The sequence below is a fragment of the Macaca nemestrina genome, chromosome 20, assembly GCF_043159975.1.
Source record: "Macaca nemestrina isolate mMacNem1 chromosome 20, mMacNem.hap1, whole genome shotgun sequence".
Taxonomy (NCBI): Eukaryota; Metazoa; Chordata; class Mammalia; order Primates; family Cercopithecidae; genus Macaca; species Macaca nemestrina.
In genome coordinates, this window is record NC_092144.1 from 58516643 (window position 1) to 58544122 (window position 27480).

A 27480-nucleotide genomic window follows, 5' to 3' on the forward strand; every position below is an offset into this window, starting at 1 on the left:
CCCCTCTCAAGGCCCAAGAGACCTCTGAGAGGCACCTGAATCTAGACCTTCTGACACTTCTGGGAAGAACCTGGATTCTGGGTCCCAGCAAACCCTCTTAGGATAGGAAGCCTGCAGTGACCAGTCAGTCCTGTCTCTTTGCCCAAGCTTCTAGCACTCTGTTGCTCTCTCTCAGAGCCCCGGGCATAGTGTGTGTTTCTAGATTGTTGGACTCTTTTCTTTTTGTCCAGGCTGGAGTGCAGTGGTGCGATCTCGGCTCACTGCAACCTCCGCCTCCCGGTTCAAGCGATTCTCCTGCCTCAGCCTCCTGAGTAGCTGGGACTACAGGCACGAGCCACCACACCTGGCTAACTTTGGACTCTTTATTCTTTCTACTAACTTTCCATTTGGGAAAAGAGCTTTCTTTTTCCCTCTAGGAAACCAGTCTCTCTCTCTCTTCTTTTTGAGACGGAGTTCTCGTTCTGTCACCCAGGCTGGAGTGCAGTGGCGTGATCTTCACTCACTGCTACCTCCGCCTCCCGGGTTCAAGCAATTCTCCTGCTTCAGCCTCCTGAGCAGCTGGGATTACAGGCGCCCACCACCATGCCTGGCTAATTTTTGTATCTTTAGTAGAGACGGGGTTTCACCATGTTGGCCAGGCTGGTCTCGAACTCCTGACCTCAGGTGATCCACCCACCTCAGCCTCCCAGAGTGCTGGGATTATAGGCGTGAGCCACCACACCTGGCCCAGTCTCCCTCTCTAGGGACTGAACATTTGGGGTCCTAGAGAGGGAAACTTCCCCTCTCTCCAAAGGCTGCCTCTAGCCCATATGACACGTTAGCAAAAATTAGAAGGCACCCCCCTTCTTCTTGCTGACCCAGCCCCACACCAGGACACATGCAGGGGTATGAGCTGGATCTTACAGCCACCCAGCCGTGGCTGTGTTCCTTTGTGCAGTTAACAATCTGCACAGACCGGGTTTGGTGGCTCACACCTGTAATCCCAGCACTTTGGGAGGCTGAGGTGGGTGGATCACCTGAGGTCATGAGTTCGAGACCAGCCTGGCCAACATGGTGAAACCCCATCTCTACTGAAAATACAAAAAATTAGCCAGGCATGGTGGCAGGCGCCTGTAATCCCAGCTACTCGGGAGGCTGAGGCAGGAGAATCACTTGAATCCAGGAGATGGAGGTTGCAGTAAGCCAAGATCACACCATTGCATTCCAGCCTGGGCCACAAGAGTGAAACTCCGTCTCAAAAAAAAAAAAAAAAAAAAAAAAAAATCTGCAAATCTGCATAATCGCACATGGCTACCCTATCTCCTCTGTTCATCAGGCCCTGGGACTCCTCAGGAATCAGATCCTTCTAAGATCCTCTTCTATGACTGTCTTTGTTTCACCAACCATGAACCCAGCCTCTTTTTAGGACTACAGCTTTCTCTGTCTGGGACCCCAAGATCTAGCTAGAGTCCCTCCCTTCTTTCCAGGATTCAATTGCTTTCCTTCCCTCCCACTCCTGCAGCCATTCTACTCATCCAGATTTCTTAAAATAATTTTTTAACTGCTCCTACACAGCAAGGTTACCCTAAAGGCAGTGTGTTGAGAGTAGCCTCATCCAGACTTACTAAACATGATTTATTACTTTGGGACAGGAGACCGGGGAGAAATTGATAGACTAATAAATATTGCACAGGCTGCTGGTGGTGGGGAGATCCAGACCGAGGTAGTTTCTGTAGAAAGGGTGAAGGACCTGGGCGAGGAAGGCACCTGAGATTGCCGGGAGCCAGGTTGGGAGCGAGTCTTGGTGGCGAGGGTGGTTTCTGGTTCACCTACCTAGCACAAGGTCTCTAACTCCTTCAGCCTAGACACCCTGATCAGCAGCTGACCAGCTGGCCTGCCATTTAAGCAGCAGCAATTGATAGCAAGATCAGGTTTCCTTTCGAAATTCTTATTGGTGGCTTCCCTGCAGCGACAACCGGCTGCCCAAGGTTGATGGAACCCAGCAGCTGTCACTGGCTGTTTGCCAGGAGGCAGGGCTAAACGGCCTTGGTGCACATGATGGGCAGTTTGCCTGGAGCGGGCTAAAAAAGACAATGATATATAGTCTCGGGAGGGCGCAGCTTTCACTCTACCTGGCGGTTTGCAGAAGCCAGAGCTGAGCAGCTGTGATTGGCAGACACCCCCAGCTCCTCGGTCAAACCACACTTGGATGTTTATGGTGAAGGTGGGACTAAGAAATGGAATAGAAACCGAGCTAAGTCGCTTTGATTGGCTGTTCATAGAAGGGGCGGGGGGGACTCAGCAACTGCTGGCTACTTTGATTGGCTGCTTTGCTCAAGCACACAGTGTAGCAAAAATAATTACCTGTCATTGGAAGTTGGAGTCAAAAAGTATAACAGCAATTGACAGCCTGTCGTGAACAAGGCGGGGCTTAGTTCCTAGTCTGCTGACTGGGCAGGAAGGTAGGTTCTACTCAGGGGGTGTTACTGCTGGGCGTGGCCTGCGGGAGCTCGGAAGTGATTGGAGTCATTGGGTCTAGTTTGGGGAAACCCGGGGGTGGGTACAATCCCATGCTGGGGGTCAGGGCCTGCAGATGCGCCAGGGCCCGAGTTCCGTTGAAGGCCACCTCACAGCCTGACTTGGCTAGGAGCCAGTTCTCCACCTCCGACCGGAGCCACCTGGAGGTCTCTGCAAGGGGAGAGGCAGGTGTTCTGAGGTCACACTGAGATCGGGGAAGATTTGGGGGACCAGCAAGGAGGGGCGTAGGGCAAAGAACAGGAAGGGTCTGGGTTTGGGAGAAGCGTAGGAGTGATCTTGAGGTTTGGAAGGGAACAGAACAAGGCCCAGGAGGCTTGAGAGGGCCAGAAGGCCCAGCTCTGGGACTCCCGTCTGGGGATCAGTCAGGGGCTCCTGCGCAGGGAAGGTGGGGGCTCCTGTAGGGAAGGGGACCACCTGGGGCCCACACAAGGAGCGCACAGGGTCTCTTGTAAGGAGAGTGTCAGCTCAGGTAGAGGAAAAGAGTGACAGGAGGGTTCCGTGCCATGGAGCCAAGACTCCCAACCAGGCTGAGGTTAGGAAAGGGCGGTCACATCAGGGACCAAGATCGGAGGCTGGATTCGGAGGTCCTGTCTGTTGAGGGTCGGGGTCTCTTAGCAAATCCGTCAGGTCCACCCGTGGGAACTGGGAGTGGGGACGTGTCGCGCTGGGGCGGGGCCTCGCGGGGGTGTGGCCCCCGGGGGCAGTGTCCCAGGGTCACGTCCTACCTTCGGGCGAGCCTTGAGTGCCCCCTGGCCGCCGGGCCAGGAAGCTGTGAGCCAGCAGCGCCTCCTTGGTGTGCTCGTCCTGCGCGCGCAGGGCCAGGGCGCTGAGCAGCTCCGAGTTGTTGGACGTACTGCGGTAGTAGAGCATGTGCGCCAGCTCCAGCGCCTGCGCGCTGCGCCGCTGCCCGAACATCTGCGGGCGGGACAGCGCCCCGTGGGCTCAGTTCGGGGTGCGCCCCCACCCATACACAGCCACCGGGGTCACCCACGCTGGGTGTTTTGTTTTTTTTCTGACACGGTCTCGCTCTATAGCCCAGTCTGGAGTTCAGTGGCTATTCACAGGCGAACTCATAACGCACCGAAGCCTTGAACTCCTGGGTTCAAGCCATCCTCCCGCCTTGGCCTCCTAAGTAGCTGGGACTACAGTTGTGTGCCACCAAGCCCGGTATTTTTTGTAGAGACAGGGTTCTCCCTGTGTTGCCCAGGCTGGTCTCAAACTCCCAGCCTGGAGCGATCCTAGCTCCTCAGCCTCCCATGGTGCTGGGGTTTCACCATGTTGGCCAGGCTGATTTTGAACTCCTGACCTCAAGTGATCTGCCCATCTTGGCCTCCCAAAGTGCTAGAATAACAGGCATGAGCCAGGTCTAATTTTTGCATTTTTAGTAGAGATGGGATTTTCACCTAGGCTGGTCTTGAACTCCTAACTTTAAGTGATCACCATCTTAGCCAGTCTGGTCTTGAACTCCTGACCTCGTGATCTCCCCTCCTCGGCCTCCCAAAGTGCTGGGATTACAGGTGTGAGCCACCGCACCCGGCTGGGCTTTTTTATTGTTATTTTTTGATTTGGGGTTTCACTATGTTGCCCAGGCTGGACTCCAACTCCAGGGCTCAAGCGATCCTCCCACCTTGGCCTCCTGAGTAGCTAGGGCTACAGGCATGTGCCACCATGCCTGGTGTGAATTGGGTTTGAAATAGGGTCTTTCAGAGCCTGACAGGCTCCACAAACCCCCTGAGGCCAGAGACAGGTAGGGCGGATGGTCACCATGGGCTGGGACTCAGAGTCTTCTCCCCAGAGGCACCCGCCTCCCTGACTCTCATCTCGCCCCTCCCCTCTGCCCTCCAGGGTCGCAGCTGTCCCTCCATGCTTACAACCCTTCCACAGTTCCCTGCAATTCTCAGGATAAGACCTAGGGTGCCACTCTGGGTATTCAAGGCCCTCACCACCCTCTGGGGCCTCCTCTCTCTACGCTGCTCACTGGATCCAGCCCCATGAGATACGCCAGGCTGAGCTCATGGGCTCTTTCTCCACCAGGCTCAATCCCCCATCTTCCAGAGCTTTCTTCAGATCCTACCTGAGCCCTGGTCCCAAGCAGAAATTGCTCCCTCCCCAGCCCCTCTGTTGGCCCGAGTATCCCAGCACCATTTCAGGCTGTGCAGCCTGGCTATTATCTGCGGGATTTATTACCGGCCTTCCTAAGAACCTGTCAGCATGGCTGAAAACAGCTTGAAAACCAATGAGCCATCAGGTGAATGATCGGGTACGACAGATGCTTCACACCAGTCTACACTCCTGGGGCCGGTGCCAACCCTGGGGAGAATCAGTAAAAGGCAACTCCCCTCTGGGCTGACTCAGCCTCGAGACAGGACACGCGTTTTGGCAAGTGGAGCACACGTTGGGGGTCAGCCTCCACCTGGTCCCTGGGCCACGGATCCTTGGATGGTGAACAACCCGTGCAACTGTTTAAGGCAGCCCAGCACTCACATGGAGCAGAATCAAAAGGGAGCTTGTTAAAAATATAGTTCCCTGGGCCCCAGTCCCAGAGTTTCCAATTCAGTCCACTAGGACTGGAGCCCAGGAGGCTGCATTTGTCAGCCAGCTCCCCCAATGATAATGATCCCCAGTCAGGATGGGGACTTGGAACAAACAGCCCAATTAGTGATGCTAACAACCATCATCCTGGCACTAGCGAACTCTCACATAGTACTTCCTGTGCCACGTGGGAGGCTCTGTTCTCCACACTGTGCATGTTAATTCATTTAATCCCCACAGCATCCCTCTGAGTTAGGTCCCACCATCATCCCCACTTTGCAGATTTTGGAGCTGAGGCACAGAGAGGTTCAAGATGACACAGTGAGAAGACAGTAGAGCCAGATTCAAATCCAGGAAGTCCGGTTCCAGAACACACTCCCCTTCACCACATCACTAAAGCGCCCATAAAGCCGGCGCTCAGTGAGCGGCTGTCAACTCTTATGTAGCCCCTACCACGAGCCGAGCACTGCCCAGTGCTTCTCACAGACTCACTCACTTCATGCTCACAACCCTACAAGGCAGATCTCGCTATCATCCCCATTTTCCAGATGAGAAAACTGAGGCTCAGAGAGATTCAGAAACCCACCCAAGGGGTGTTGAGTAAATGAAGTAGGGAAGGGAAGGGGAACGGAGGGGAAGGGAGGGGAGGGGAGGAGAGGGCAGGAAGGGAGGGAAGGGAGAAAGGGAAGGGAGGGAGGAAGGAGGTGGGGAGAAGGAGGGAAGGGAAGGAAAAGGAACAGGAAGGAAGGAAGGGAGGAAGGGGAAGGGGAAAGGGGAGGGGAGAGGAGGAGAGGGGGAAGGAAGGGGAAGAAGGGAAGGGAAAGGGGAAAAGGAAGGGGAGGAGAGAGAGGGAAGAAGGGAGGAAAGGGGGAGGGAGGAAGGGAGGAAGGGGGAGGGGGGAGGGAGGAAGGAAGGAAGAAAGGAAGGAAGGACAAGGAGGGAAGGGAAGGGAAAGAAAAGAGGAAGAATGGGAAGGAAAGAAGGAAGGAAGAAAGGAAGGAAGGAAGGACAAGGAGGGAAGGGAAGGGAAAGAAAAGAGGAAGAATGGGAAGGAAAGAAGGAAGGAAGGAAGGAAAGAAGGAAGGGAGGGAGGAAGGGAGGGAGGGAGAAGAACATGATGCAGGAACAATTCATGAAACAGAGACAACTATAGGTGGCCTGACCTGGTCCCCACAGCGCAGGGCCACAGGAGGTGTGGCAGGCGCATGCTCACCTTGGAGGCCCGCAGGCCCATGAAGATGGCAAAGAGCAGTAGCAGCAGGGAGGTGGCCACCTTGAGGTCGGTGAGCACCACCATGCCCACGTTGACGAAGATCGCCACGCCGGAGACCACCAGCATGAGGTTGAGCAGGGCGCGCTGCAGGGTGGGTGTGCGCACCTTCAGCTCCGGCAGCAGCTGCTCCAGGCCCTCCAGTGGCGTGTCCTTGAAACTCTTCAGTACCAGGTGTCCCCGTTTGGTCCGCGCTGCCAGCACCACCCGCTTAAAGTATCTCCTGAGGGACAGGGACAGGGACAGAGGCAGGAGCAGGATCGGGACTGCACTGCCCTGGGGAGCCCCCTCCAATCCCAGGACACTCGCTCTGGCTCTACAGTCGCACAACCATCTTAAAAGCGACTCAGTAACCATGGGGAAGAAACCAGAGATCAGCTGTGTCCAACCACCGGGGATCAGTTCAGTCACACCATCGATCCCTGGTGTTGGACTTGCAGGTTGTTTGTTGGAATCCTGGCCGCGCTGCATCTTCAGAATGTGGACCTCCCTCTCCAAGCCTCAGTTTTCCTTATTGGAAAATGGGGAGAACTGTCCCCATCCTTTCTCTTCCCCTGGGAATCGAGTGTAGTACTCACTTTCCCTTGGGAAGAAAAGACAGCGTTTGGATGAGTCACGCCTCCCATTTCTCAACTTCCCGCCCAGGGCCCAGACACCCAAACCAGACACTGACCTGTCAGTCCCCTCTTGACTCTAACCTTGCTCCCTCTTGCTGCAGCTGGGGAACAAGAGCCGCCTCACCTCTCTGCAGGGGGCAGCCTGGTGAAGAAGCCACGCCTGGAGCCCACGCTGGACTTCCGGGGCATCTGCCCGACTCGCTGGCCCAGGGCCCAGAAGTGGATGTAGATATACTGATCCAAATTTACTGTCACCTGCCGGGGAGATGAAGGAAGCAGTGGCGGGTGAACATGGGCAGGGATGTTGAGGGCAGGATACCAGAATCAGATGCCCCGCCCCTAAATAATTCCCCCGTTTCCCATTTATCACCATTCACTGTCTAGGCAGGGCCGTCACATATGGTTGTCCATGTAGTATACTGCACCAGGGTTCATCATCTAACATGGTGCCGTTCACGTCGAAGTCATCTTTATTACCGTATTTCCTAGAATCTAAGGTGCCACAGACTCTGCCCGATTACTTTATGAAGCAACTAAAACCTAAATACACTGCCGATTAAATGGTGTCACAGCACCACCTGTAATTCGCATCCCAATTTCAGAGACGACAAAACATAACTTTGGAAAAACTGCAGTTTAAAATCACTAAAATGTGGAATTTTGGGAGATTTTAGTATTTTTTATTTTGTTTTTATTTTTAAAAAATAAAGTCTCAGCTCACTGCAGCCTCCGCCTCCTGGGTTCAAGTGATCCTCGTGCCTCAGCCTCCCAAGTAGCTGGGACTACAGGTGCCCGCCACCATGCCTGGCTAATTTTTGTATTTTTAGTAGAGAGAGGGTTTTACCATGTTGGCCAGGTTGGTCTCAAACTCCTGACCTCAAGTGATCTGCCACTTTGGCCTCCCAAAGTGCTGGGATTACAGGTGTGAGCCACTGCACCCAGCTGATTTTAGTATTTCTTATAATTTTGTTAGCATTTTGCGTGCTTTTTGGGGTTTGCGTTTGTATGTGTGTGTGTGCTTTGTTTTGTTTTTTTGACCCTGTCATCCAGGCTGGAGTACAGTGGCAAGATCATGGCTCACAGCTCACTGCAGCCTTAAACTCCTGGGATCAAATGATCCTCCCACCTCCTCAGCCTCCCGAGTAGCTGGGACTACAGGCCCGCACCACCATATTCAACTAATGCTTGTATTTTCTGTAGAGACAGGGTCTCCCTGTGTTGCCTAGATGAGTCCGGAACTCCTGGGCTCAAGCAATCCTCCTACCTCAGCCTCCCGAATGCTGGGATTACAGGAATGAGCCACTGAATCTGGCCTTGTATTATATTATATTATTTATCATTACAATTTTGGCAGATGGTGCTAAGTCTCTCGCCGTGAGAGAGCCATATTATATGATACTTTTCCAACAGATGGCAGCGAAGTGACCTGAGAAAGCAGCACCTCTTTTTTTTCTAATGGAGTTTCACTCTTATTGCCCAGGCTAGAGTGCAATGGCAAGATCTCGGCTCACTGCAACCTCCAGCTCCGGGGTTCAAGAGATTCTACTGCCTTAGCCTCCCCAGCAGCTGGGATTATAGGCACCTGCCACCACACCCAGATTTTTTATATTTTTAGTAGATACGGGGTTCCACCATGTTGGCCAGGCTGGTCTTGAACTCCTGACCTCAGGTGATCTGCCCGCCTTGGACTCCCAAAGTGCTGAGATTACAGGCTTGAGTCACTGCACCCCGCCAAAAGTAGCACCTTCTTTGAGTTCACCAAGCGCGCCACATGGGCGGGAGTCCCAGGCTCAGGACTACAACTCCCAGCAGCCCCTGCCTCCCAGAGGCTCTGCCCCACCCTAGAGGCCTCTAGGTAGTTTCGTTCTCCTGGGAAGCCAGGTACCTGGACCTCATCCTGAGGGTGGTGGACCACCAGCGCGTAGGCCAGGGTGTCCTCGGACAGTGGGGAGAAGTTGGCCTGGGCCAGCAGGGGCTGCAGAGCCCGAAGCACCTCCTGCTCATTGGACAGACGCTGGGGGTCCGTTAGTGATGGCTCCTCAAGGGTCTCCCTGTCAGGGTTGATGGGGTCATACAAGGCCTAAGAGGAGAGTCGAAAAGAAAAAGATGGGTTAGGTCACTGCATGAAGGATTCTGGGGACACCTAAGGACGTCACTTTCCAGATACTTCCATTTATTTACTTATTTATTTATTTGAGACAGAGTCTCGCTCTGTCACCCAGTCTGGAGTGCAGTGGCACTTTCTCAGCTCACTGCAACCTCTGCCTCCCGGGTTCAAGCAATTCTCCTGCCTCAGCCTCCCAAGTAGCTGGGATTACAGGTGCACGTGCCGCCGCATGGCTATTTTTTTTTTTTTTTTTTTTTTTTTGTATTTTAGTAGAGACGGGGATTCACTATGTTGCCCAGGCTGGTCTTGAACTCCTGAGCTCAGGCAATCTGCCGGCCTCGGCCTCCCAAAGTTTTAGGATTACAGGCGTGAGCCACGATGCCTGGCCTGTGTTTCTTTTTTTTTTTTCTTTTCTTTTTTGAGACAGAGTCTCGCTCTGTCGCCCAGGCTGGAGTGCAGTGGCGCAATCTCAGCTCACTGCCACCTCCACCTCCCAGGTTCAAGCAGTTCTCCTGCCTCAGCCTCCTGAGTAGCTGGGATTACAGGCACACGCCACCACACTCAGCTAATTTTTATATTTTTAGTAGAGACAGGGTTTCACTATGTTGGCCAGGCTGGACTTGAATTCCTGACCTCAAGTGATGCAACCACCTCGGCCTCCCAAAGTGAGATTACAGGCATAAGCTACTGTGCCTGGCAGATTCTTTTCTTGTCACCCCCATATCCAGTCCTTTGGCAAGTTCACTTACTAAACCCTTGAATCTTCTTAAATCCATCCTCCTATTTCCTTTGCTGCTATCTTCTCACTGAAGTCACCTTCATCTCTCACTTAAACAATTACCTAGGGCTTCTGTTCCCCAACTTTTACTCTTGCTACTTTCTTTGTATTTATCTGTTTTTTGTGTGTGTTTTTTTGTTTTTTGAGATGGAGTCTCACTCTGTTGCCTAGGCTGGAGTGCAATGGCACGATCTCAGCTCACTGCAACCTCCGCCTCCCAGGTTCAAGTGATTCTTCTGCCTCAGCCTCCTGAGTAGCTGGGACTACAGGTGCCCACCACCACGCCTGGCTAATTTTTGTATTTTTATTGGAGACGGGGTTTCACCATGTTGGCCAGGCTGGTCTCGAACTCCTGACATCAAGGGATCCCCCCACCTCAGGCTCCCAAAGTGGTGGGATTCCAGGTGTGAGCCATCGCACCTGGCCTACTCTTGCTACTTTTGAACCAGTATCCACGTGGCCATTGGGAAGAACTTACTGAGGCTGTAAACGGTTCCCACGATCCACCCCTCCAACGGCTTCCCACTGTATTTAGAATAAAATCTAGAAGCTTTCCATGACCTTCAAGGTCCCTCACAACTGGCATCTACCCTGCCCACCTCATCTTATGTCCCTACACATCCGTCCTAAAAAAGTCTTAGAATGAATGTCAAGTGAGTTTCCAGCTGCCTAGCCTATTTTGCTCACGGAGAGACTGAGTCTCAGGATGACATATAACTTGTCCCAGACTACAAGAGCCTCCAAGGAAATCACCCCTCTAGAACACCAGGCCATAAACCTCACCCTCCATGTGTCTCTTGGGGGCAGGCGCTCTATGAAACAGCTTGTTCAGGCCAGGTGCGATTCTGAATTAATGGAAGGAGAGACGGCGGGTCCTCCAAGTGGGAGGAATGGCCTAGGCGAAGGTTTGGTGGTGGGGAAGCCTAGGGCCTCAGAAACAACTGAGCAAAGACACTGGGATGCAGAAGAGATTCAGAGGCCGGCACAGTGGCTCATGCCTGTAATCCCAACACTTTGGGAAGCCAAGGTGGGAGGATCACTTGAATCCAGGAGTTTGAGACCAGCCTGAGCAACATGGTGAAATCCTGTCTCTGCAAAACTTTTGTTGTTGTTGTTGTTGTTACAAAGTCTCGTTGTCACCCAGGCGGGAATGCAATGGCGTAATCCCAATTTACTGCAACCTCCGCCTCCCAGGTTCAAGCAATTCTCCTGCCTCAGCCTCCCGAGTAGCTGGGACTACAGGCTCACGCCACTACGCCCAGCTCATTTTTTGTATTTTTAGTCGAGACAGAGTTTCACCATATTGGTCAGGCTGGTCTCAAACTCCTGACCTCGTGCTCCGCCTGCCTTGGCCTCCCAAAGTGCTGGGATTACAGGTGTGAGCCATCGCGCCTGGAATTTTTTTTTTTTTTTTTTTTTTTAATTAGCCAGGCATGATAGTGCATGCCTGTGGTCCCAGCTACCTGGGAGGTTGAGGTTGGAGGATCACTTGAGCCCAGGAGGTTGAGGCTGCAGTGAATCATGATCATGCCACTCCACTCCAGCCTGGGCGACAGAGCGAGACCCTGTCTCAAAAAAAAAAGAAAAAGAGAAAGAGTCAAGTCAAGAAAATCCTCCTCTGAAGTAAGCCCTAGGGCTGTGCCCACATCCTCCAGCCTAGATTCGTCGAGCAGTTCTGGGACTTATAGAGTAACCTTGAGAAATTCCATTCCCAGGCTGAGCTGCAGTTTGAAAGCTGGAGGAGAAAGAAATCTGCATCGATCAAATGTCCACTGTGAACCAGATTCTCTTCTGGAAACTTCACATCCTCCCAGGGCTTTGGGCCAAAATCCTGGACGTTGCACGTGATCCCTGCTGCTCCCTTCCCTGTCACAATAAATCCTGCTGATTCCACCTCCAAGCAGACCGGCACTTCACCCAGCTCTCTCCTCCCCACCAGCCCTGTCCCAGTCCGTGCCAGCCACCACCATCTCATCCAGCCTGGGTGAGACCAACAGCCTTCTCAATGGTCTCCCCAAATCCTGTAACGCACCCCATCCCCTGCCAATCGGTTCTGTGCACAGCTTCCAGGGAGATCTTGTCAAATAATAACAACAACCATCATCAATGATAATGGTGCGTATTTACATAGCACTTACTGTGTGCCAGGCGCAGACTGAAGTATGTTACATGCACATTCTCACAGTGTGAAACTCCTCAGTTACAGATGTGGAAACTGAGGCACAGAGAGGTTAAGTAATTGCTCGAGGTCACATGACCAGGAGGCAGTGTAACCAGAATGACACATCTGACCATGTCAATCTCCTGCTGAAACCCTTCCAAGGCTTCTACTGCCCTCGGGAATCAGGATCATGCTTCATAGCAGGGCCTGCAAGGCCTCACAGGACCACAAACCCCCTCGGTCACTCCATACCATCCAGATTGTCTTTAGGTTGCCTGGGTGCAATTGCTTATGCCTGTAATCCCAGTAGTTTGGGAGGCCAAGGCGGGAGGATTGCTTGAGCCCAGGAGTTCAAAGCCAGCCTGGGCAACATAGCAAGACCCCATCTCTACCAAAAAAAAAAAAAAATATATATATATATATTTACACACACACACACACACATATATATATATAAATTAGCCAGGCATGGTGGTGCACACCTGTGGGGCTACTCAGGAGGCTGAGGCAGGTGGATTGCCCAGAAGATTGAGTCTATAGTGAGCCATGATCACATTTCGGCACTCCAGCCTGGGCAACAGAGAAGACCCTGTCTCAAAACAGCAACAACAACAACAAACCAGATTGGTTTTAGTTCCTCCAGCCACAGAGACTTTGCACATGCTGTTGGAAGACTCTTCCTACCCCTTCCTGCCTTCTTCCCTTTTCACTATTGAAGTCTTATTCTCTCTCATATTCTAGCTCCATTTTCACTATCAAAAAGCCTCAGAGAGGGGCAGTGGCTCATGCCTATAATGCCAACACCTTGGGAGAACAAGGCAGAAAGACTGCTTGAGGCCAGGAGTTCAAGACCAGCCTGGGGAATGTGGTGAAACCCCGTTGCTACTAAAAATACAAAAAAGTTAGTTGGGCGTGGTGGCAGGCACCTGTAATCCCAGCTACTCTGGAGGCTGAGGCATGGGAATCACTTGAACCCTGGAGGTGGAGGTTGCAGTAAGCTGAGATCGTGCCAACTGCACTCCAGCCTGGGCAACAGAGTATGTCCCTGTGTGAGGCTCTGTCTCAAAAAAAAAAAAAAAGAAGGAGGAGGAGGAGGAGGAGGAGGAGGAGAAGGGAGGAGGAGAAGGGAGGAGAAGGGAGGAGGAGGGAGGAGGAGGAGGGAGGAGGGAGAAGGAGGAAGAGAAGGGAGAAGGGAGACGGAAGAAGGAAGAAGGAAGAAGCCTTCCTCTACTCATCAAACTGAACAGGGCCACCCTGTGTGGTTGGGCAGGATGTGCACTGCACAAAGGTACCAGATCTAAGGGCAGACCTGTCCATTTATCATGATAGCCACCCTTCAGATGGAAATAAAGGAACAGAACAGCACCATCCACTAGAACTCCCTGCAGTGAGGAAAATGTTCTAGATCTGCACTGTCCAATAAGGTCGACACTGGCCATAGGTGGCTACTGAGCACTGAAACACGATCAGTATGCTGAGAAACAAAATGTTTAATTTTGTTTTAGTTATGTTAAATTTTAACAGCTAGTGTCTACATTTAATTTTTTTTTTTTTTTTTTTAAGACAGAGTCTTGCTCTGTCACCCAGGCTGGAGTGCAATGGTGCAATTTTGACTCACTACAACCTCTGCCTCCCGGGTTCAAGGGATTCTCCTGCTTCAGCCTCCAGAGTAGCTGGGATTACAGGAGCCTGCTACCATGCCAGCTAATTTTTTTTTTGTACTTTTTTTAGTAGAGACGGGGTTTCACTATGTTGGCCAGGCTGGTCTCAAACTCCTGACCTCGTGATCCACCTGCCTCGGCCTCCCAAAGTGCTGGGATTACAGGCGTGAGCCACTGCACCCAGGCTACTTGTAAATTTAACGAAGTTCGTGGCTACTATAACGGACAGTGCCAGGCTACAGAAAGTGGCACCTTTTTCTAATTTGCACATGGACCCCAGTATAGCAACCGAGGTCCACTCTGTTATCCGCCTGCAGGGCACCATGCCCATTGCCCTCATGGTCTGAACTTAACCATCACTGGGGAGAGCATCCGATTCATGACCGTCCCCACCATCCACGTTCAGCTCCCAGAGCGCATGATGCAGGCCCAATTTCACTCCTCAATGAAGACCCAGCACCTGGCACCCGGCCTCGCACAAACATCTGCTACAAGAATGACTTAATTGGAGCCGGCGCAGTGGCTCACGCCTGTAATCCCAGCACTTTGGGAGGCTGAGGCGGGCGGATCACTTGAGGTCAAGAGTTCGAGACCAGCCTGGCCAACATGGTGAAACCCCGTCTCTACTGAAAATACAAAAATTAGCCAGGCGTGGTGGTGCACGCCTGTAGTCCCAGCTACTTGGGAGACTGAGGCAGGAGAATTGCTTGTACTCAGGAGGCAGAGGTTGCAGAGGTTGCAGTGAGCCAACACAGTGTCATTGACTCCAGCCTGGGAGACAGTGAGACTCCGTCTCAAAAAAAAAAGAAAAAAAGAAAAAAAAGAATGACTTAATTGGGTCTTCGTGGCAATTGCTGCTGCCATTTTCCACCATCAAGCATTCCCTTGTGGCTGTCACATGCCATCTGTCTACTGAGGACTCCCAGATTTCCATCTGCAGTCCAGATATCTCGCTTGAGCTCCAGATTCACACGGCTGGGCGTCTACTCAATACTTCCACACAGATGGCCCGTGGGTCTCTCAACGCCTCCGCAAGGGCATCCTCTTCTTTTTTTTTTTTTTTTTTTTTTTTGAGACAGAGTCTCGCTTAGTCGCCCAGGCTGGAGTGCAGTGGCGCGATCTCGGCTCACTGCAAGCTCCGCCTCCCGGGTTCATGCCATTCTCCTGCCTCAGCCTCCCGAGTAGCTGGGACTACAGGCGCCCGCCGCCTCGCCCGGCTAATTTTTTGCATTTTTAGTAGAGACGGGGTTTCACAGTGTTAGCCAGGATGGTCTCGATCTCCTGACCTTGTGATCCGCCCGCCTCGGCCTCCCAAAGTGCTGGGATTACAGGTGTGAGCCACCGCGCCTGGCCAAGGGCATCCTCTTAAACCCACGATGCCCCAAACCTGCTTCTCTCACCGTCGTCCCCATCTCAAAAGATGTAACTCCATCCTTCCAGGTGCTCAGGCCCAAAGCCTGGGGGTCATCCTGGAGTCCTCCCTTTCTCACACATCCAACCCATTGGCAAATCCTGATGGCACCACATTCAAAACAGATGCAAAATCTGACCGCTTCTCACCCCTCGGTCTCAGCCACCCTCCTCCCTGGCCTGGGAGCCCCATCCCCATCCCCAGTGTGTTCCCCAAGCAGCCACCAGAGGGTGCCCGTTGGCACCTACAGCAATTCCGCTCTTTGCTTAGAACATTCCGCTTAGCCACCTGCTCACTCAGTCAAAGCAAAGTCCTCACCACCGCCCAGGGGGCCCTGCAGGATCTGGCCTCAGGTCCCCCTCCCTCTGCCCTCACCTCCTGCTCTCTTCCCCTGGTTCGCCGGGCTCTGGCCCCGCAGGCCTCCTGGCTGTTCCTCTACATACCATGCACACTCCTGCCCCAGGGCCTTTGCACGTAGGGTTCCCTCAGCTATCCAGAGGGCTTGTTCCCGCCTCCTTCAGGTCTCTGTCTCTGCTCAAATGTGCTCTGCTCAGTGAGGCCTTCCTGACCACCTTACCTGAAACTGCAAAACACACCCTCCCTTGCGTTCCTTTTCTCCTTATTAGGTTTTGAAAAAAAGAAAAATACAGCCATCCCTTGGTATCCACAGGAGATCAGTTCCAGGATGTCCCATGGATACCCAAACCTATAGATGCTCAAGCCCCTGATATAAAATGACATGTCTGCAGCCAGGCGTGGTAGCTCACGCCTGTAATCCCAGCACTTTGGGAGGCCGAGGTGGGCGGATCACGAGGTCAGGAGATGGAGACCATCCTGGCTAACACGGTGAAACCCCGTCTCTACTAAAAATACAAAAAATTAGCCAGTCGCGGTGGCGGGCGCCTGTAGTCCCAGTTACTCGGGAGGCTGAGGCAGGAGAATGGCGTGACCCCAGGAGGAGGAGCTTGCAGTGAGCCGAGATCACTGCACTCCAGGCTGGGCGACAGAGCGAGACTGTGTCTCAAAAAAAAAAAAAAAAAGATAAGTCTGCATATAACCTCTGCACATCCCCTCATATACTTTATTTTTATTTTTCTAGAGACAGGGTCTAGCTCTGTCCCCCAGGCTGGAATGCCGTGCTGCAATCATGACTCACTGCAGCTTCAACCTCCCAGGCTCAAGCAATCCTCCTGCCTCAGCCTCCTGAGTAGCTGGGACCACAGGTGTGTGCCACCACACACAGCTAATTTAAAAAAAAAAAAATGTGAAGGCCAGGCACAGTGGCTCATACCTGTAATCCCAGCACTTTGGGGGGCCGAGGCGGGTGGATCACTTGAGGCCAGGAGTTCCAGACCAGCCTGGTGAAACCCCGTCTCTACTAAAAATACAAAACCTAGCCACACGTGGTGGTGCACACCTGTAGTCCCAGCTACTCGGGAGGCTGAAGCAGGAGAATCACTCGAACCCAGGAGGTAGAGATTGCAGTGAGCCAAGATCACGCCACTGCACTCCAACCTGGGGAACAGAGTGAAAATCTGTCTCAGAAAAAAAAAGGAAAAAAAAATTTGTGGAGACGGAGCCCTACTATGTTGTCCAAGCTGGTCTCAAACTCCTGTCCTCAAATGATCCTCCCGCCTCAGCCTCCCAAAGTGTTAGCGTTACAGGCATGAGCCACTGTGCCTGGCCATGTGTCCTTTAAATCATCATCTTCTCTAGATTACTTATAACACCAAATACAATGAAAATGTTATGTAAATAATTGTAATGCTACATTGTTCAGAGAATAGTGACAAGGAAAAAAAAAAGTCTGTACATGTTCACTACTGATACAATTTTTTTCCCAAATAATTTTTATCCACGAGTTGGTTGAATCCACAGATGCAGAACCCATGGATATGAAGGGCTGACTGTGCAGGACACCAGTAACATCTGAATTCAGATCAACGACAAGCAATTTTTTTTTTTTTCAGACGGGGTCTCACTCTGTTGCCCAGGCTGGAGTGCAGAGGCGTGACTCTGCAACCTCTGCCTCGGCTCACTGCAACCTCCGCCTCCAGGGTTCAAGCAATTCTCCTGCCTCAGTCTCCATAGTAGCTAGGATTTCAGGCGCGCGCCACGCCCAGCTAATTTGTTTTTTGTATTTTAGTAGAGACAGGCTGTCACCATGTTGGCTAGGCTGGTCTCGAACTCCTGACCTCAAGTAATCCACCCGCCTCGTCCTCCTAAAGTGCTGGGATTACAGGCGTGAGCCCCTGCGCCCAGCCCAGCAACAAACAATGTTTTTAGTTTATGTCCCGTGCAATATTGGATGACTGTATTGCACAAGACACACATACGCTACTAAAAAATGATCCATAGTTTATCTGACATTCAAATTTACTGGGTATAATGAGTTGAATGTTTTCCCTAAAAATTTACATCCCTTTGGAACGTCAGAATATGATCTCATTCAGAAATAGGGTCTTTGCAGGTAGAATTAAGGTAAAGATATAGATGAGATCATACTAAACTAGGGTGGAATCTAAATCTAGTGAGAGTGTCCTTATAAGAGACAGAAAAGGACACACACAGGACACTGAGAAGGCAGCCACAGGAAGATGGAGACAGGGGTTAGAGTGACTCATCTATAAGCCAAGGAACACCAAGGGTTGCTGGCCGCTACAGGAAGCCAGGAGAGACACCATGGATGGTTCCCCCTCAGGACCTCCACAAGGAAACACCTTTTAATACATTTCACTACTTTTTTTTTTTGAGACATAGTCTTGCCCTGTTGCCCAGGCTGGAGTGCAGTGGTGTGATCTCGGCTCACTGCAACCTCTGCCTCCCGGGTTCAAGTAATTCTCCTGCCTCAGCCTCCCGAGTAGCTGGGATCACAGGCATGTGCCACCACACTCAGCTAAATTTTGTGTTTTTAGTAGAGTCGGGGTTTCACCATGTTGGCCAGACTGGTCTCGAACTCCTGACCTCATATGATCCATCTGCCTCGGCCTCCCAAAGTGCTGGGATTACAGGCGTGAGCCACTGCATCCAGATTTTTTCTTTTCTTTTTTTTTTTTTTTGAGACAGAATCTTGCTGTCACCCAGGCTGGAGTGCAGTGGTGCGATCTCAGCTCACTGCAGCCTTTGCCTCCCAGGTTCAAGTGATTCTCCTGCCTCAGCCTCCTGAGTAGCTCGGACTATAGGCACCCGCCACCACACCCAGCTAATTTTTGTATTTTTAGTAAAGACGGAGTTTCACCATGTTGGCCAGGCTGGTCTCGAACTCCTGACCTTAAGTGATCCACCCACCTCGGCCTCCCAAAGGGCTGGAATAACAGACGTGAATCACTGTGCCCAGCCAAATGTCACTCCTTTACCTTGTTGCTGGTCTCTTCCTCAGTAGAACAGAGCCTGTGAGGCACATCTGTCACGCTGTCCACTGTCCCCCAGAGCCTCAAGCCATTCCAGAGACACAGTAGGTGCCCAGTAAATATTTACTGAGCGAATTCAATGAATGAATGAATCAGGGAAAAAAGATCAGAGAGAGGTCACCCGCCAAGGTCACCCACCCCACTAGTGAACAACCAAGCTATTGTTGGAACCGAGGCGATGCTGCTTCTTTCCCTGCCCAGGCCACATCTTCAAAGGACTTAAGTCATCGGCTAATGGTCACCCAGCAGGCCTCACCCGCCTCTGCCACTTCTACCCTGCCTCTGCCTCTGTTTAAAACCTCCTGCCTGGGAGATATATGCTTATTCACTTATATTCTTTCCACATTTCTATATATTTACACATTTCTATAATAAAATGGGCTTTTTTTAACTTTTTTTTTTTTTTTTTTTTTTAAGAGTCTCGCTCTGTCACCCAGGCTGGAGTGCAGTGGCGTGATCTTGGCTCACTGCAACCTCCATCTCCCGGGTTCAAGTGATTCTCATGCCTCAGCTTCCTGAGTAGCTGGGACTACAGGCACCCCCTCAACCACAACTGGTTAATTTTTGTATATTTAGTAGAGACAGGGTTTCACCATGTTTGCCAGACTGGTCTCGAACTCCTGGGCTCAAGTGATCCGCCCGCCTCGGCCTCCCAAAGTGCTCAGATTACAGACATGAGACACCGTGTCCGGCCTTAACTTTTAGAAAAATAGAAAAAAAAAAAAAAAAAACTGTGGCTCCAGAGGCCACAGGTGCCCTGTGGAAGAGCTTGGAGGCAGGCAAACAGGGACTTGATCTCGACTCCACCAATTATGAACTGTGTGATCCTGGGCACAACCCAGGCCCTCTGAGACCTTCAGTTTCTCCCTGTACGTATGGGCTGATGGCAGCTGCCTCTCCGCACTGCAGGAAGGAGTCAATAAGCCAGACACAGCAAGCGCTCAGCAACGATGGGCTGTGATGCCGCCATTGCTGGGGTTGTTATTATTCAAAGCAAAGCAGGGAGCTGCAGAAGGCTGTGGTGGGATGCAGCGAGGGGTGAATGCAGCAGGCCTGAGTTGTCCAAACCCCGCACATTCCAAAGAAAGGACAGGCCCTGGACAGCTTCTGGGAGGGAACCTCTAAGCCCTTGGAATGTCCTGACTGATAAGAGTGTCTTAGATCGAGACCATCCTGGCTAACATGGTGAAACCCCGTCTCTACTAAAAATACAAAAAATTAGCCAGGCGTGGTGGTGGGCGCCTGTAGTCCCAGCTACTCAGGAGGCTGAGGCAGGAGAATGGCGTGAACCTGGGAGGTGGAGCTTGCAGTGAGCTGAGATCCGGCCACTGCACTCCAGCCTGGGTGACAGAGCGAGACCCCGTCTCAAAAAAAAAAAAGTGTCTTGATTTACCTGGGGCCTGGAGCCACACTGGATGCTGTATGCTAATGCTGTGATCTATGGTCAGGGCCTGGAGCCATTTGGTATCAGCTTGGCCTCTGGAAGGGCTGGAGTCTCAGGTCAGCCACCATGCATATGTGACTGACGCCCAGTAAAAACCCTGGACACCCAGGCTTACAGGAGCGTCCCCGGTTGGCAGCACTGCTTGCGTGTTGTCACACATATTGCTGGGAGAATTAAGTGCCATTCATGACTCCACCAGGAGAGGACAGCTGGATGCTCACACCTGGTCTGTCTTGGATTCTGCCCCATGTGACTTTTTCCTTTTTTTTTTTTTTTTTTTTGAGACAGAGTCTTGCTCTGTTGCCCAGGCTGGAGTGCAGTGGCACAATCTCGGCTCACTGCAACCTCTGCCTCCTGGGTTCAAGCGATTCTCCTGCCTCAGCCTCCTGAGTAGATGGGACTACAGGCACGAGCCACCATGCCCAGCTAATTTTTGTACTTTTAGTAGAGATAGGGTTTCACCATGTTGGCCAGGATGGCGGGATGGTCTCGATCTCCTGACCTCATGATCTGCCCTCCTTGGCCTCCCAAAGTGCTGGGATTACAGGCGTGAGCCACTACACCCAGCCCCCCTTTTTTTTTTTTTTTTTTTTTTTGAGACACAGTCTTGCTTTGTCACCCAGGTTAGAGTGCAGTGGCAAAATCTCAGCTCACTGCAACCTCCCACTCCTAGGTTCAAGCGATTCTCCTGCCTCAGCCTCCCGAGTAGCTGGGAGCTGGGATTATAGACATGCGTCACCACGGCCGGCTTTTTTTTTTTTCTTTTTTTTTTTTGAGACAGAGTCTTATTCTGTCGCCCAGGCTGGAGTGCAGTGGCGGGATCTTGGCTCACTGCAAGCTCTGCCTCCTGGGTTCAAGCGATTCTCCTGCCTCAGCCTCCTGGGTAGCAGGGATTACAGGCACACGCCACCACACCTGGCTAATTTTTGTATTTTTAGTAGAGATGGCGATTCACCATGTTGGTCAGGCTGGTAATTTCTATATTTGTAGTAGAGACAGGGTTTCGCCATGTTGGCAAGGCTGATCTCGAACTCCTGACTTCAGGTGATCCACTTGCCTTGACCTCCCAAAGTGCTGGGGTTACACGAGTGAGCCACCACGCCTGGCAGTACTACCATCTATTAATAGATCCTCCCACAGCAGTTTCTCAGCCCAGACCTCTCCCTTCACCTCCAGATCCACATATTCAAGTCCATCTTTCTACCTGGCTTTCTAAAAGGCAGTTCAATGGATAAAGAAAATATGGTCTATATATACCATGGAATACTACTCAGCCATAAAAAGGAACAATATAATGTCTCTTGCAGTAATTGGATGGAACTGGAAGGCCATTATTCTAAGTCAAGGAACTCAGGAATGGAAAACCAAATAGCTTATATTCTTGCTTATAAGTGGGAGCTAAGCTATGAGGGGGGGAAGATATACAGAGTGATATAATGGAATTTGGGGACTCAGGGAGGGGGGTTGGGATGGGGGTGAGGGACTACAGATTGGGTACACTGCTCTAGTGATGGGCACACCAAAATCTCAGAATTCACCACTATAGAATTCATCCATGTAACGAAAAAGCACATGTACCCCAAAAACTATTGAAATAAACATTTTTTTAATTCAAAAGAATAGGCCAGGAGTGGTCCACCTGCCTCGGCCTCCCAAAGTGCTGGGATTACAGGCGTGAGCCATCACGCCCGGCCAAGTAGCTCAAATTCTTAAGTCCAAAACTGAGCTCTGAGTCCTCCCTGCAGATCTTTTTCCCCATCCCATCACGGTCTTCCTCATCCCAGTAAATGGCAGCTTCATCCTCCGGGAGGCTCAGGCCAGAACCGCTGGAGATGCACCACTTCTCCTCTCTTCCTCCCCACCACACCCCCACAGCCAGCACATCAGCAGAACGCTAATGCCTCCCAACATAACCAGCATCTGACTGCTTTTCACCACTTCCACCACTATTACCCTTGTCAGAGTTTCCATTATCTCTCACCTAGACAAATATAATAGACTCTTTCATAGATGTCCTTGCCTCTGACAGTCTGTTCCTTACACTGCAGCCAGAGAAATCCTGTTAACACCTAAATCCGCTGCTCACATCTCCTTGGCTCAGAGCCCTCCCATGACTCCCGGCTCACTCAGAGTCAAAGCGGTCCTCAGCCTGCGCAGTGGCTCACGCCTGTAATCCCAGCACTTTGGGAGGCCGAGGCGGGTGGATCACTTGAGGTCGGGAATTCAAGACCACCCTGGCCAACATGGTGAAACCCCGTCTCTACAAAAAATACAGAAATTAGCAGGCAGAAGTGGTAGACACCTGTGGTCCCAGCCACTCAGGAGGCTGAGGGAGGAGAATCGCTGGAACTGGGGAGGGAGAGGTTTGCTGTGAGCCGAGATCGCACCACTGCACTCCAGCCTGGGTGACAGAACAAAAACTCCATCTCAAAAACAAAAACAAATAAACAAACAAAAAACAAAGCAAGGTCCTCACCGTGGCCCGCAAGGCCCAGTACAATCTGTCCCCATCCCCTCTGCCCTCATATCCCACCCTTCCCGCACATTCACTCTCCTGCAGCCACAGTGGCCTCCTCACTGCTCAATACTCCAGGCCCCCGCTCACCTCAGGGCCTTTGCACCTGCTCTTCCATCTGCCAGGAACATCCTCCCCCAGGCATTCATCAGGCTCATACCCCCTCTTCGCTAAGCCTTTAGCCCACATATCACCTCCTCAGGGAGCCCTTTCCCACCCACCCCATCTGAAACAGGCCCCATCTCACCCCTTTTTTTTTTTTTTTTTTTTTTTTGAGACAAAGCTTTGCTCTGTCGCCCAGGCTGGAGTGCAGTGGCTCGATCTCAGCTCACTGCAAGCTCCACCTCCCGGGTTCACGCCATTCTCCTGCCTCAGCCTCCTGAGTAGCTGGGACTACAGGCGCCTGCCACCTCGCCAGGCTAATTTTTTTGTATTTTTTTAGTAGAGACGGGGTTTCACCGTGTTAGCCAGGATGGTCTCGATCTCCTGACGTCGTGATCCACCCGCCTTGGCCTCCCAAAGTGCTGGGATTACAGGCATGAGCCAACGTGCCCGGCCCATCTCATCCCTCTTTATCCCACTACTCCGCCTCATTGTTCATGGCACTTATCACCAGCAAGCATCATATTTTATATGTATTTGATTCCTTGTCTCCCCAGTTGGAATGTTGGCTCCATGTTCACTGTTGAATCCCCAGCACTTAAAATAAGGGCCAGGCTCCAAGAAGGTGTCAGAGAATGTTTGCTGAATGAGCAGATGAGCGAACAAGCGCCGCAGGGCTGGAGGGGCTCCATCCTCACCTGCAGCCGGGCCAGGATTTGGTGGTAGTGGAACAGGGTGCAGAAGTCCACGTGGGCCGAGAACGCCTCCAAAGCCGCCTTCTCTGCCGGACTCGAGTGGAATTCCTGTTACCTCAGGAAGCAAAACTTCTCTGTAGGCCTTTTCCCCTTCCCCAAGCGAAAGAATTCTTCCCCTGGCAACCTAACTACACAATCAGAGCTCCGGACTTTGAAGTTTTGTTCTGGGGCCGGGCGCAGTGTCTCGCACCTGTAATCCTAGCACTTTGGGAGGCCGAGGCGGGTGGATCACTTGAAGTCAGGAGTTCAAGACCAGCATGGCCAACATGGTGAAATCCTGTCTCTGCTAAAAATACAAAAATTAGCCGGGTGTGGTGGTGTGCACCTGTTGTCCCAGCTACTCGGGAGGCTGAAGCTGGAGAATTGCTTGAACCGGGGAGGCGGAGGCTGCAGTGAGTCGACGTCGCACCACTGCCCTCCAAACTAGACAACATGAAGACTCCGGCTCAAAAAAAAAAAAAGTTTTGTTTTGGTTGGAAAAAAAGTTTGTTCATTTTACTGAAACTGAGGCAGCCAAATATAGTGAAAAACTATACTGGGCTTAAAAAGCTGGAGGTTCAAGTTTTTGCTTTCACATTTCCTAGCCAACACTCACACAATTCCAGGAACTGTTTGACAGTGTAATGTCATCCTCCAGAAGTAGATGGAATTATTATTATTATTATTATTATTTATTATTATATTGAGACAGGGTCTCGTTCTGTAACCTAGGCTGGAGCTCAGTGGTGCAGTCTCAGCTCACTGTATCTTCATCCTCCTGGGATCAAGTGATCCTCCCACCTCAGCCTCCTGAGCAGCTAAGACTACAGGTGCCCACCACTATGCCTCGCTAATTTTTTACAATTTTTTATAAAGGTGGAGTCTCACTATATTGCCCAGGCTGGTCTGAACTCCTGTGCTCAAGCGATCCTCCCACCTCAGCCTCCCAAAGTGCTGGGAGGCTGAGTCACCATCCCCCCAAGGTTGATGGAATTATAACTCCCATTTTTCAGCAGGAGAAACTGAGGCTCTGGAAAAGTCATTTGGTAAGGGCTGCAGTGTCTGTGGGAAGTGATTGCAATCTAGGTCTCTCTGACACCAGAGCACACATTGAACCATTTTGGGGTTTTTTTGTTGTTTTGTTTTATTTTTGAGATGGAGTCTTACTCTGTTGCCAAGGCTGGAGTGCAGTGGCCACCATCTCAGCTCACTGCAACCTCTACCTCCGTAGTTCAAGTGATTCTCCTGCCTCAGCCTCCTGAGTAGCTGGGATTATAGGTGCCTGCCACCATGCCCAGCTAATTTTTGTACTTTTAATGGAGACGGGGTTTCACCATGTTGGCCAGGCTGGTCTTGAACTCCTGACCTCAGGTGATCCACCTGCGTCGGCCTCCCAAAGTGCTGGGATTACTGGCATGAGCCACCACGCCTGGCCTTGAGCCACTTCTTTATGTTTCCTATCTCAATGTCCTGGGTAATTGTCTTCACTTCTTTGAGCCTCAGTTTCCTCACTGGCAACAGAGGATCACACCCTCTGTCTCAGAGGGCTATGGTGAGAATCTGATGAGATTACACGTGTCCTGTATACATGTGTTTACATTTGTGTGCATATATTTGTGTATTTATGTGTGTGTATATATGTGCATTTTTGTGTGCATATATTTGTGCGTGTTTGTGTATGCGTATTTGTGTATGTATATTTGTATGTGTTTGTATGTGTATATTTATGCATTTGTGTACATATATTTGTGTATTTGTGTGAGAATGTATTTGTGTGTGTATTTGCATATACTTGTGTGTATTTGTATGCATATATTTGTGTGTGTATCAAGTCTAGCACAGAATTGAGTACATACAGTAGATGTTCAATAAATAAATGTTAAATGAATGAATGATGGTTGGGTGTGGTGGCTCATATCTGTAATCTCAGCACTTTGGGAAGCCAAGGTGGGCAGATCACTTGAGGCCAAGAGTTCAAGACCAGCCTGGCCGACATGGCAATCCCCTGTCTCTACTAAAAATGCAAAAATTAGCCAGGCGTGGTGATGGGCACCTGTAGTCCCAGCCTCTTGAGGGGCTGAGGCAGGTGGATCACTTGAGTCCAGGAGGCAGAGAATTGCAGTGAGCTGAGATTGTGCCACTGCACTCCAGTCTGGGCAACAGAGTGAGACCTTATCTCAAAAAAATAATAATTGGCCGGGCGCGGTGGCTCAAGCCTGTAATCCCAGCACTTTGGGAGGCCGAGACGGGCGGATCACGAGGTCAGGAGTTCGAGACCATCCTGGCTAACACGGTGAAACCCCGTCTCTACTAAAAAATACAAAAAACTAGCCGGGCGAGGTGGCGGGCGCCTGTAGTCCCGGCTACTCGGGAGGCTGAGGCAGGAGAATGGCGTAAAAACCCGGGAGGCAGAGCTTGCAGTGAGCTGAGATCCGGCCACTGCACTCCAGCCTGGGCGACACAGCGAGACTCCGTCTCAAAAAAATAAATAAATAAAATAATAATAATAATAATAATAATAATAATAAACAAAAATAAATGAATGAATGAATAATAATCCTCAAAATCCTCAATAATGACAATGATGACGATGGTGGTAATAAGTACTCAGGTTCTAGAGTGACACCAAGCCTAGGATGACGTGAATATGACACCCAAGGGTGCAAAATTTAATGGAGGCACTCACTCTTAGGGTCCAGCGAATGCCTCACTTGCCTAACCCTAGTCCTGGGCCAGCTCTGGAGTCAGACCACTTTGGTTCAAATCTACGCCACTATGCTGTGGCCTTGGGTAAGTCACTTTCCTTTCCTATGCTTCCATTATCTCATCTGTAAAATGGGGATGATGGTGGTATCTCTCTTACTGATGACTCAACAATACATGAAAAATGTCTGGCACAGTGCCATAGAGTCAGAGCTCAAATTGTGTGATAATAATTATGATTACAGCGTTGTGACTTTATAGGTACAATTATTATCAGGTAGTAGACATAGTAATGATGAGGATCATTACTATACCCGTCTTACAGAGGGAAAAACCATGCCCCAGAGAGTGCCTGTTCAAGCCCTCAGAACAAGCCAGAATCGGGAATGGATGCTGCATCTGATCTCGGAGACCTGGCTCCTGCATTCCAGCTCATCTCCCGCCCACCAGGGAACCACGAAGGGACCCGGGAACTGCAACTCCCAGGAGGCGCCAGGGCAGTTCTCTGCAGCAACTAGGGCCCTGCCGCCGTGAAGCCTGCTGGGAGCGGTAGTCCCCAGGCTCTTGGATCCGGGACGGGCGGTACCTGTATTAGGAGGCGGAGCAGCTGCTCCTTAGAGAAGGGAATGAAGCGCTCGCGGTACTGCTGGGCCCAGTCGCGGGGCTCCCTGGGGTTCCACATCTTGCGATACTCCCCCATCTTGGCTGCCAGCGATGAGAGGGCCCGGGGGGGCCCGAGGAGCGCGGGCAACAGTGGCCATACTCGGACCCTGAACCCCCAGACCCCCCGGGTCACATGCAGCATGGCTAGACCCTTTCCCTGGAGCCTAAACAGAGGAAAATGGGAAGGGGGTCAAAGGCCATCTAGAGGAAAAGCGCCCTCTCCACCTCCACGTCCCACCCTCCAGAAGCTGTCTCTACCCCAGGCAGGGCGCAGAGCCCATCTGCTCGCCTCGAAGCCCCTGTTGCCTGTCCCCTTCCCACACCGTTCAGTTGGCCTGGGTCCCACACAGGGGTCAGAGGTCTTAGGTTTCGGGGCGTTTTGCAGGCCCAGAGATCCTGTAGTGGTACAACGTTTGCTTGGGGTCTAGACAGCGAGGTAGATCTTAGGAGAGCAGGAATGCTCGGAAAGGTTACCTAGGGGGTGCAGGGCCGCCCTCCCTGGCCATGCAATCCCCCAATCTCTCCCTCACCTTAGCCAAAGCTCGACTGTCATTGAGCCTCCTGCGCATGTGCAGGAAGGCGTCCTGGGCTCCCGAGGTTCAGCTTCAGCCAGCAGTAAAACGCATGCGTAAAGCCTGTATCAATGCGAGCTGTCCATTTCTCACTGCCACCTCCCTATCTCAACTACGCATGCGCTATCTGCCTGCCTTTCTCCACCACTGGCCTCGTTTGGGCGCAACGCATGCGCCACAGGAGTGTATCCTTGTCAGCTTGCTACAAAGGAAAGGGGCGGAGTGGACGCGAGACTCCCCAGAGGAATGGGGCGGGGCAGGGCTCCCGCGCGCAGTACGCCAA

General features: G+C 51.6%; 1 protein-coding gene across 3 annotated transcripts; it reads right to left on the reverse strand.

The window, feature by feature from the left end:
* Positions 1-1595: 1595 nt before the first annotated feature.
* On the reverse strand, positions 1596-27359 carry LOC105478634 (transmembrane protein 143). 3 transcript variants are annotated; one of them, XM_011736141.2, is made up of 8 exons: positions 27156-27359; positions 26549-26789; positions 23224-23328; positions 8822-9016; positions 7061-7191; positions 6263-6542; positions 3243-3432; positions 1596-2667 (listed from the first exon to the last, which is right to left on the reverse strand). In XM_011736141.2, the coding sequence occupies exons 1-8, from the start codon at positions 27176-27178 to the stop codon at positions 2453-2455; spliced, it is 1380 nt and encodes a 459-aa protein (XP_011734443.1). In that variant the 5' UTR covers positions 27179-27359; the 3' UTR covers positions 1596-2452. The 3 variants fall into 3 exon arrangements, with proteins under 3 accessions (XP_011734443.1, XP_011734444.1, XP_011734446.1); XM_011736142.2 differs by lacking the exon at positions 23224-23328; XM_011736144.2 differs by lacking the exons at positions 1596-2667; positions 3243-3432 and adding an exon at positions 3461-4996.
* Between the last annotated feature and the right edge of the window lie 121 nt (positions 27360-27480).